The 11,657-nt window shown below is 25.3% G+C and overlaps 1 protein-coding gene and 1 long non-coding RNA gene across 5 annotated transcripts; one reads left to right on the top strand and one right to left on the bottom strand.

Moving 5' to 3' along the window:
- Positions 1–2,898: 2,898 nt before the first annotated feature.
- LOC140184275 (uncharacterized) lies at positions 2,899–3,831 on the top strand. Its single transcript, XR_011880699.1, has 2 exons — positions 2,899–3,122; positions 3,218–3,831. It is a non-coding gene; the product is annotated as an uncharacterized lncRNA (long non-coding RNA).
- A 4,471-nt stretch (positions 3,832–8,302) lies between these two features.
- Positions 8,303–11,289, bottom strand: LOC112795788 (uncharacterized). Of its 4 annotated transcripts, none has more exons than XM_072233838.1 (5): positions 11,055–11,289; positions 10,617–10,785; positions 10,407–10,491; positions 9,158–9,265; positions 8,303–8,786 (listed from the first exon to the last, which is right to left on the bottom strand). In XM_072233838.1, exons 2-5 carry the CDS (start codon positions 10,684–10,686, stop codon positions 8,693–8,695), a joined length of 357 nt encoding a protein of 118 aa, XP_072089939.1. In that variant the 5' UTR covers positions 10,687–10,785; positions 11,055–11,289; the 3' UTR covers positions 8,303–8,692. The 4 variants fall into 4 exon arrangements, with proteins under 4 accessions (XP_072089939.1, XP_072089938.1, XP_072089942.1 ...); XM_072233837.1 differs by having other exon boundaries at positions 8,303–8,508; XM_072233841.1 differs by having other exon boundaries at positions 10,407–10,468.
- Positions 11,290–11,657: the final 368 nt, after the last annotated feature.

The following is an 11,657-nucleotide window of genomic DNA, read 5'->3' as shown; positions in this document are numbered from 1 at the left end:
GCTTACCGTGCTATCCTTTTCAGCTTTTCTTTTTTTTTTCCGGGTCAATATTTTTGGCGAATTATTTTGGGTCCTACTTTTTTTATTTCGGGTGAAACCCGGCCTGATCCATTAAGTGATCGTTTCGTTTCAAAGAATTTTAGTTTATTTTTGTAATTGTTTATGGAAAGATATTATTCTTATATTGAAATTTTAAAATTTAATTATTACGTGTTTTCCAAATTTTTCACAAATCAAAGCAAACTGAATTTAATTATTGTGAAATTATCTGGATTGGTTCAATGTATAATAATTTCTAAAGCAAAATTTATTTCTCTTTTAGATATTAGTTTATTATGCATCAAAATCCTTCACTTTGTCATGACGAAGAAATAATTTCTTTTATATATATTTTCTTTAAATGATGAGCTAAGGAATTAAAATAAAATCAACTTGTGAAATTAAATACTGAAATGCAAATAAAACTTAATTATTGAACATAAAGCTTATTGCAAGAGTAAATAAGAGGAATTAAAAATAAACTTGAAATATAAAATGACTAAAATTAAACTTACAGGACAGTTAAAATTTCATGAATGTAAAATGCAGAATTTATAAAATAATGTAAAAATATAAAAGAAAATCTATAAAAACTAATTTAAGACTAAGAATCTCGGGGTATAAAATTTTGTGAGAGTGTTTTAGAGAAGAATTTCTAACCTCGAAACACATGTTTTATGTTACTACAAACTTGTAATCTATATATTGATTATCTATAGATTAAAAGATGATAACTCTCCTATGCCCTCTTTAAAATAAAGGAAAAATTATTTTTTGTGGCATATATAATTATTATTGATAAATTATCTTTCAACTAGAGTTCTAAAGTTCGAATAAGATTCTCAAATCTAATTGTTATCTCTAATATCATTGCTAAAAAATCCTAAAAACAAAAGAACTAAAAAATTGATAGAAATTTGTGATATATTAATTAAAAATAATGATAATTGGTGGGTGAAAGAAGACACCAAAGCATTTTATTTTTTATTTTTTCTCTTTAATTATTCTTAAATTATTTTTCAATCATTATTCAGATAATAAAAATCCTAAAATGGTAATTATTGACTCATTATTTGTATGACTAACTAATATTTTGATTTGTGTTTGTTATATAGTTATAAAAGGTTGTGAGAGTTGGTTATCTGAAGAATATTATCATTATTGATCCTACAGAATTTTAAGAAAAATACTAGGAAGAAAATCTTAAGAAAAATAGAGCTGAAAAATTAATAGATGTGTTTGTTGAAATGAGAGATTGAAAGCATATGAACAAGTTTAAAATTCTAACCTAATTGATTGGAAATGGTGATTGGATTTGAGAAGAATTATGGTTTTAAAATTGGAAAAGAAGAGGTATATTTAGTGAAAATTATGAAAATGACATTACTATCAAATTTAAAGAGAAACATCACGTCAATTGAAAAGAAAATAGAATATAATGTAAATCTTAAAGCTCTGGTAAAAGAATAATTTATGAATAATTACTGTATATGTCACGATGGATAATAAAAGTGAAACATATGATAGAAGTTGAAATAAATTTGGATTCTACTTTTGGTATTTTAATGTCAAGATTGTTTTGGTTGGACTGTATGCTAATTTAAAATTAGGGATGATTTTTCTTGAACAAAAAAAAAATTAGGGATAATTTCAAAAGGAAATTAAAATTTTAATAAATAAGAAGTGACATTGAATGACATTATCTATTCCTTTATTAAATTACTTTTTCTCTTATTGATATTAGAGATATTTTGAAAAGTCAGAATTTATTTCTAATAATATGTATAATGAACAAATATATTTGTAAATTGTTCTTGAAAATACTAAAAGTAATTTCCAACCATTTGTAGTACTAAATAAATAAATCTTTTATAATATCCGATATAATATTTTATGAGAATATATTTTTAAATATAATTTTTAATATTTAAAACATCTACGGAAAATTATTGATTAATTGCCATAATTGAAGTCAAAAAAGCTATTTTAACTAAAAAAACATTAATTACCGGTTACATATCGGAATGGATCTTCTCAAATTTTTTTAATAATTAAAAGAGTAAAGTGTGATTTTTTATCATTAATTTTAGAATAATTACTCAAATCAGTCCTTAAAGATTTTAAACTCGGACATTTTAACCCCCAAGAAAAATTAATACACAAATCAATCCCCAATAGCCAATGTTTTATTCCGGCAGACAAATCAATCGCCAGTTTATTTTCCAGCAAAGTAATTACTCATGTCAGTTTCCAAAAATTTTAAAAATGGACATTTTAGTCCCCAAGAAAAATTAATATACAAATCAATTCCTAACGTTTTTCTCTGTTAGACATAACAGTTCTCTATCTACAAATGAAATAAAATTATTATTATTATTATTATTATTATTATTATTATAATACTATACTATATTTTTTTCATTTTTTTTCTGTCAGGGGCTGAGCTACATGTAGAGAAAGGGTGCAACGATTCTCCTAATTTTAATTTTTTACATGTAAATTTTAGTTTAGCCCCCTTTAAAATTTTATTGTATAAATATTTTTGGCTCCCTCTAATATTTCATCTAACTCTGCCCCTGTATATAGTCACTCAACACAGTGGCGGATCCACGGGGGACCTAAGGTGGCCATGGTCCCCCCCAAATTTTTTTAAAAAAAATAGTAAATAGTAATAATTAATAATATTAAATTTTTTTATATATAATATTAAAAAAATATAAGTTACAAAATTTTATAAATTAAAATAACTAAAAACTGCACTATGTATTGGATATTTGAATTATTGTTGTTCTTGTTAACAAATAGCTCATTCTAATAATTAATAAAAATGGTTCTATTATACTAGCCCAAGCTCATACTATTAATTAAAGTAACCCTAGTACATTTTTCAAATATTTATTTCAAACTATCATAGGCATAGCGTCACTTTTCTCTCTCTTTTAGTGATTCCCAAACTTTTGGTCTTCTACTCTTCTCATTTTAATTTTCTTTCCATACCAAAACAAGACATATGAAGAAAAACCATTGAAGAGAAGTGAACAACAAAATATTAACCATTGAATGCACAACAAAGATTCAAAGAGGTATATTTCAATTTTTTTTAAGTTAATGACAATGTCAAGTATTATTTACATTATTTATTTAAAATAATTAATTTATTTTTTTTTATAATGGACAGTGTTCAAAGATTGAAGTGAGGACAAAACTCAATAGAATTATTTTTTTGTGAGACTTGGAACAAAAAATAATCAGGTAAATCAATAACTTTATTTTTGGTTATTATATATTTGTGTTTCTAAAATTATTTGTTATTGCTCAATAGGTTTAATATTTTTTTTTAAGAAAATAATATATATGCAATTATTTTTGTTTTTTTTTTGTTAGATAGTTCAAGTTAAGTTAAAAATGTCAAAGATGAAAACAATTCACTCATTTTTCAAGAGAAAAGAGAGAATATATGATGAACAAAATTCAGCTTCAGATTCTTTGAGTAATGTTCAAAATATTATTGAACAACCTGTGACACAACTTATTGAGCAAGATATTCAACCCCCTGCTTCCAAAATAGCAAGGACTGAAATAGATCAAGTTAATATTGATACATTGATGCGTGATCCCGGAAAGCGTCCGCAAATTTGGAATTATCCTATCAATCAACAAGATGAAATTCGTAGAGCATACATAAAGTTTGGACCATAAAGTTTTAGTATGTAGTTGAACATTGACTTTTATATAATATAATTACTTTTTTGATATATATGCTACAAATCATATTTTGTTAATTTTTTGTTATATTTTATATTTAATTGGCCCCCCTCTTATAAAATTTCTGGTTCCGCCACTGACTCAACAACAACAACAACAACAAAATTATTAGAGATTATTCTACAAGAAATTTAAGGTTAAAACCATTTGATATTTTTGTATTTAATATAAAACAAATATGTGCTATGTAAAAAAAATTTACTTATCATTTAGTACATCTTAAAAATTTACCAATGAAAAATTTTTTTAGTACACTATGTCCTATAACACTAAAATTATTTTTACTTATCATTTATAAAAATATCATTTTCCAAAATCCCATTTTTCAACTTTAATTTTTCAAGTATGATTTTTTTTTTTATTTAGGGCGAGTTAGCCGCACTCTATATTTTTTATAGAGTTTGCTTGACCCCGAACTTTATAATTTATATAGAGCTCGCCAAACCCAGCGAATTTCATTGGAATTTTTTTCAAAACCAATGAAATTCAAATTTTTAAGCCATTATCATTGTTTACAAGAGTACATAGAAGTACACAAAAATACACAGATAATAAGCATAATTTTTGGACATTAATGGCAATTATTATCATCGCCTCAAAAAAATATAGATACACAGAAATAAACCATATTTTTACGGAAATAAGCCATATTTTTATTTAACAAGAATTTTTTCTCATTATAAATTAAAAAAAAACTATTATTTCCCTAGTATTATTGTGTACTCCTATGTACTTTTGAGGCGATGATAATGATTGTCATTGTTTATTGTGAAGTTTAAGAATTTGAGTTAGCCATTTTTTTTTAAATTTGAAGTGAAGTTCGTCGAATTCTATAAAAATTATAGTGCAGCGAACTTGCTTTGCATAAAAAAAAATCGTATTTGGGAAATTAAAGTTGAAAAATAGGATTTTCAAAAATAATAATTTAGTGAGGGTAACAGAACCAATCGATTAAATTAGCTAAACACAAATTGCTTTGATGATTTCAATCGATTAGGTAATATGATTAATCGATTGAATAAGAAAAATCCCACATACCTTGCAAAATTCAATCGATTGTGTATTAATTCTAATCGATTGAATTTTTAACAAACACGATTTTTTTCAACCCAATACATACATAATTAGATCAATGATAAAATTATGATCGATTAAGATTACAAAATATTTATTACGATTAATGGAAGATCTAATTTATTATTGTTTTAGTTTTTATTTTTAATAAACATAATAGATGAATGATAAAAAAAATAATTTATAAAATGGAAAATAAATTTTATAATTAAATAATATATAAAAGACTAATTTATAATTAAAAATAAATAAGGACTATTTAATAATTATTAAAAAATTAAAAAAAATATATATTTTGTTATAGGACCATTTAATGGTCCAAACATTATGGAACCATCAAATTCAGTGCCGAGTTTTATTAAATAAATATATCATCTCAAATTTCTCTCAATTAATCCTGTTAAATGTATCTCGCAACATATAAGAAAAGTAGAAAAGGTTGTCAACAAAATTCAAATGCATTTTACAAGAGGTTTTCCTTTGCAATAAACCGAATTGCATGTAAGATCTTCATCTTCAATTATTAGAACAATAAAGAATAAAACAATGAATTAATATTAAGATCCATATAAAACTAACTTTTAGATGAATTAATAGTAGACAACATTTTTTTCTACTGTTAATAAAGATTGATTAAAATTAAGTGACAAAATTGGTTTTGATGGGATGATTTGGCAGGTGTCTGCCAATTTTTTCTGTAATAACTAAAAGTTTATACTTAATCCATTTTAAAGGCATATAAATCCCAAATTAATTAATTCCGTTTTTTATTTTTTTATAGATTATTAAATTCTTAATTTTATTTTTATTTTAATTAACTTCATAAAAATATTTTTTATTTTTTAAATAGAAAAGTTATTGACAAAAAATGTGAAAAAATACATAATAGAATATTACCCCCCCTTTATTGACAACTTTGCCGGATAGACACGGTTAAAAACTTTTAATAAAGGTTCAGAATGTGTTATTTTCATATATACTAGAGTAAGACACGCGCGATGCGCGGAACAATAAATTGATAAAAATATAAAATATATTTTAATAAATATTATATTATTTAAATATTAATTAAAATATACACAAATTAATATTAAATTTGATATATTTTTTAATTAAAATATTTTATAATTCAATAATTATTCTACAAAAATTTTTTGTATTTATTTTAATTAATAGATATAGTTTTTTTTATATGGTGTTTATTTTTTTTTTCATTTTAAATTATTGTTAAAGTTATTTCTTTTTTTTTATCATATATTCTTGTTAAGACATGTTCTTTTTAAATCGTTGATATATAGGCATTTTTTATTGCCTTTTTTGTTTATCTTTATCTTGGATTCATTTACTTTTCTTTTTCCTTAATCTTTTGATTGGTATATCATTTAGGTATCATGGTATTAGTGTTGGTGAAGTTGGTTCCTATAATCAATAAATAATATAAATGAATATTGAGTAAATAATTTTTTTATAGTATTACTTGTTTTATTTGTTGCAATAGAGGTTGAATTTTAACATTTTTTGTTGACAAATATCTTGGGAACAATATATTATTTTTTAAAACTAAAATCATTTACTTTGGCTTCAAATATAATTAGTATAAATTTTTTAATTGAGATGGTACTTCAATGTTGTTGCTCTTTTAGAATGAAATTAGATTAAGCTAATTGAGTTTAATAATTTTTTGCTTCTCTATCAAATAACACAAAAATTGTAGCACTTTGATCTAAAATTTTTAATTTAATTTTAAATCTACATTTTATTAATATTTTATATTTTCTTTGAATAATAATATGTAATAAATCAATTAATTATAGAAGTTATGGTGTTAATTTTTTTAAAATATTTGACTAAAAGTTAATTGGTTAATTTTTAAATTTGTCAAGTAATCAAAATTAATAAGATGACATCATTAGAAAAAAAAAACATGATTTAAATTTAATGTATAAAATATTTGTATTAACTTTTACATAATAATAAAGATAAATTCTTATTCTGCAGTAAAACTTTAAAAAAAGAAGAATAGTAAGTACTTTTAGTAAAATATTAATTTATTAATATACTTTTTCAATATGTCATCAAGTATATTATAATTTTAAGAATAAAACTAAGTCGCATGTATTAGCATGACAGATATTAATAAAACATGAAATCAAGAAATATATGAAATTTAACAATGTTAACCTTTTTTTTATAGATAATTCCATCAATCACATGGATTTTATTAGAAACAAAGTCATAGACTTAACATATTAAGTTAAATAACTAACACTTAAAAAAGAAATTTATAAAAAAGAAACTATCTTTCTCCTTTAGCTTGTCCATCGAACAAAAACAACAAATAAAAACTCAACAATGATATCAATAAAAAAGTATATATATAAAAAAGAAAGAACAAATAAAAAACTAATCTTACTAAATTAATATCATCTCTTACATTCACATTTGTGCCACTCTCACTCCAAAACGTAGCAAAAATTTTTTTTGTCATTTGTTCTTTCTGTAACAAAATTGTACTGTTTAATCTTTTAACTTTATCCTTTTTCTCTAACCAAACAACCACTGCTGGCTTAACCAAAATGGTTATTTTCCTATTAATTTTTTTTGTCGTCCAATTTTTCTCGTTTATTATTTATCAAAAATATTTTACTACTGGCTAAGCCGTAAATCCAAAGTTTATAAGGAAAGAATATAAATAATATTAGAAATCAACATAAATAAGTAAGGAAAAAAATATATTAATATAAATTTTTTTTTCTAGAATAGTGATTATATTTAATAGAGCAAGTATCATTTCACCCATCAGATAATTCAAAAAAAGATCACTTAAAAGATCTAGCAAAATAACTTTTATGATAGATTATATTAATGCAGTAAAATCACCACATGCATTTATAAATTCATAATCGAAATAAGAGTTTCTTGTCAATTATTTTATCGCTCCAGCAATTAGTTACTACATTACAATTTAAGCATTTTAAAACAGTTAAATTTTTTGCTTTGGAAGCATATTTGCGGCCCATTTGATTTTGCATAAATATCATAAAATGGCTAAATTTATGGTATTTTTTTTTAGAAAAACTCAACTTTAAAGAGAAGAAAGAAAAGACATGGTATATTTTACCATTTATCAACTTCAAATACAATTGTATACCATTTCGCGCAGCACATGTAACTCAATATTAAATAGTTAAAAACACAATATATTTCACCATATTTATCACTCAATTATTTTCAATCTCAGTGTATTTCATATTCATATTCTCAGTTATAAAAATAAAAATACACAATTTGAATATGATCTTTCTTTTTGAAATAAGGATTTGAATAACAAAAGTTGAGGGTAATTTTTCATTCAAAAATCAGAGCTCGTCCACAAATTTAAGACATTAATATACTAAAATATATAGCTAGTTAGAACATGCACTTAGTGCTAAAATTAATATATTAATTCAACATAAATACTTGTGTAGAGAGAAGTCCCAAACTTTTGAGTTAAATTTAAGTTAATTAGAAAGCATTTGGGTAATAAATGGCACGTTGACTAAGAATCTAGATACATATTCAAAACGGTGCCATAAATGTTTAGTACAGGGTACTCTTCTTTTTGTTGATTCACACGGGATCACAAAGCTGCAACAATGATAGACACAATTGCAACATCACTTTAGTAAAACATTTTCTAAAAAGTGATTCGCAAAAGAGATAGTAGTATGACTATTAAAGCAAACATAAACAAACAAAATCACTTGTAATTAAAATGCGAAGAACAAAAACTTGATCTAAATGAGTAACAATATAATATATGCATGTATGTTTACATAGATATATAAATGTAGATGCATGTCTGTTGTTGCAGCCTCTTGTATCTTGCATTCTGTATCTTGCATTCTCTTCTAGCAGGTAATCCACTTTAACCAACATACCACAATATGAAATCCACACAGAAATTTCAAGGACCAAATTATCATAAATTCATCATAATGTTACTCAAATAACTAAAAAGGGGAGAATTATCATCATACTGCAAAAGGAGGAGACTCCACATGCAAAAGAACTAAGAAAAATGAAAATTAGAAAAATATCTTAAGTTAAAAAAAACAAATAAATAAATTAAATAAATTTCTGATTTGACATATAAAGCTAAAACATTAAAAATAAATTATTAATCAAAATAAGGAAAGAATTAAAAAAAAGTAAAATTAATCCATAGCAAGATTTTAAACTCACGGCAGACCACCAAATACTTTGATCATTTTGAAATATTTAAATTCAAACTTACCTGAGGAAAGAATGCTGTTTCGAGAGCCCAAGTGTAACAGGTATAGTGCCTTGCATGTCTCCCACTTGAAACCCCATGTCTCCTTCGCTATCTGAAGTTCTGAACACACTGACAAAAGAAACAAAATTACATACAGTTGGTGAGCAAAATGCAAAAAGAAAAAAGCTGCCAACTTTGAGGGTATCCGACATCATAAAAATAAGAATTGAAACCAAATTTATAAAAATTAGAGAGAAATGAAAGATGGGTATTGATAAAATGCGAGTGTACTAATTGTTTGAGTTGGAGAGCAGCATGAACAATGTCCTTACCTCATCATCATTATGAACCTGAAACATCCTTGGAATTATTATTTTCAAAACTTTGGCAAATAAAAATACAAAATTAAGTTAGGACAAAGTTCTTCGGAAGGGTACTTAACCAATTTTCTTTATGCAAATATTTCATATACTCTTGGAGGGATTTTCACTTATAACAGAAAGCATAATCCCTTTCTTCTTCCCCCTCTCATCATTAACTTACTTGAAATTTTTTCTTGTCAGCCCTCAACTCCTATTCTCCCATTTCGTAAAATAAGCTGAAAGATTTGTAAAAAGAGTCTCCTTCAACAATGAAAGTGAATTTGTTCTGGTGATTGTGCATTTGTGATAATGAAATGTATCACAAAGTAATACAAAACGTATGAAATTCAAGTTCATCTCAATGAAACCAATTAGAAATTGAACTTAAGTTTAAAACATATTCTTAGCAAAATTTAATTGGGTTTATCAAAACACTAAAAGGAAAGATAAGGAAAATAATGAGAACATACAAAAAAAAAAAGAAAAAGGTAGAAAGACTAATAAAAGAATCACAGAAACAGAAAAACAGCAAATCAACACTGTGTTTCAAATTTCATAGGAGCTAGTCATTTTAAATGGTTTTGCCCCATTTCATTGTTTGAATAGAGCTAGTCATTTTAAATGATTTTGCTCCATTTCATTGTTTGAATTTGAACAACACCATTTTACTAAGTTCAATAATTTCATTTATTTTCTTATCCGTTAAAGCAAACAAATCCTAGTCTAATATTACATTCTGAACAATTCAATTCATCTTATAAAACCTGCAAATAATAATAATAATAAATAAATAAATAAATAATTTTTTTCTCAAGCTAATATTTTACATAGAGCCTTCTATATTTTTTCCTCTTTAATTTTTCTTACGGAAGCAGCAAAGTGTAACAAAGCTCTTAATTACCACTTACCAATATTGGAAAGTATGTTCAAAATGACTCAGCTCGCACTGCTTCGGAAGGGTAAGCCTGACCTGAGCCAAAGAAATGCACAACACTACAACATAGTTTCACATTTCAACACAAAATTCACATTACAATCCACTAAAACATGGAAAAAACTAAAAAACAAAAGGGGTAAAAGAAGAAAGTGATGAATGTGTCGTATAGAAGAAGACTCACCATCATTTCCTATTAGCAGGAGACTAACGTCGATCTCAGATCTGTTCCTGACTTCTTGCACCGTCCACATCGGTTGGCTTTTCAGTATGACCCTCGTCGCTGTAAATCCCTCTTAGTCGGTAGTTGCAACCTCTTCTCGGATTGTATCTTGCTCTGGAATCACTTTGACCTACAAATTGGGAAGACTTTAATGATAATTTCCATCTCTAATCAAATGAGATCAGAGAATAGAGAAAGGGGAACCAAAAACAAAGAGAAGAGTGAAAAAGGGCAAGGGTTTTAGGGGAAGAGAGAGTGATTATGACAGTGATGGTGAGGAAAGTTAAAAAAGAGAAAAATTCAAAAGGATTTAAATTTGAAAATTTTTGAAAGAACCGCGCTCAAAATTGCTGAAACTTCTTCCCCTTCATCCTATTAACCAAAAATTAGAACAATTACCTGCGAGATAATTACTTGACAATCTCATGTTTATACCACGAAACCAATCACAAAGCAGCATTTCAACTCGAAAAAGTGATTTGGGGATTGCTGAAGCCACCTCTGCCTTCGATCCAGTAGACAAAAAGGAACCTTGCAACAATTCAAAACATTGTAGGAGAGAGTTCGAGAAATAAGTAGTTCTCTCACCTTTTCAGCTTCAAATGGGTTAAAAGATATATACAAAGTCAAAAAGGACAGAGATTATAAATAACAATGTATATGTAGGACAGGATTGTAATAACATAAAAAACACGTGTCTCACCAACAAAGTTTGTGGATGTAGTTTTACTATTTTGCTAGTCATCTTTATAATTATAAATTGATGGTCATTTTTGGCGTTTCCCCAAAATATGTGACTTTGTTAAGCAAAAATAAAAATTGGATGTGCGCTTTGCAATTTTTTTAATTCAGAATTCTACAAATTGATATTCGATTTTGTAAAACGAAGAATCCGGAGTATCCGATTTCGATGTTATAAATTATTTAATTTTACAAGAAATAAAAATTGAAAAGTCAAATTTTAATATTATACATTTTCTTAATTTTGTAAAAAATAAATCA

Source organism: Arachis hypogaea, chromosome 4 (assembly GCF_003086295.3).
Source record: "Arachis hypogaea cultivar Tifrunner chromosome 4, arahy.Tifrunner.gnm2.J5K5, whole genome shotgun sequence".
In the NCBI taxonomy this organism is placed as follows: Eukaryota; Viridiplantae; Streptophyta; class Magnoliopsida; order Fabales; family Fabaceae; genus Arachis; species Arachis hypogaea.
The sequence above is the reverse complement of the archived record's forward strand: the minus strand, read 5'-3'. Positions and strand labels throughout refer to the sequence as shown.

Coding starts and splice junctions, on each gene's coding strand:
- LOC112795788 (XM_072233837.1), bottom strand. CDS start 10,686: ATGTGGACGGTGCAAGAAGTCAGGAACAGATCTGAGATCGACGTTAGT. Junction 10,492..10,616: donor CCTGCTAATAGGAAATGATG/GTGAGTCTTCTT, acceptor ACTATGTTGTAG/TGTTGTGCATTTCTTTGGCT. Junction 8,509..9,157: donor AAACAGCATTCTTTCCTCAG/GTAAGTTTGAAT, acceptor TCATTGTTGCAG/CTTTGTGATCCCGTGTGAAT.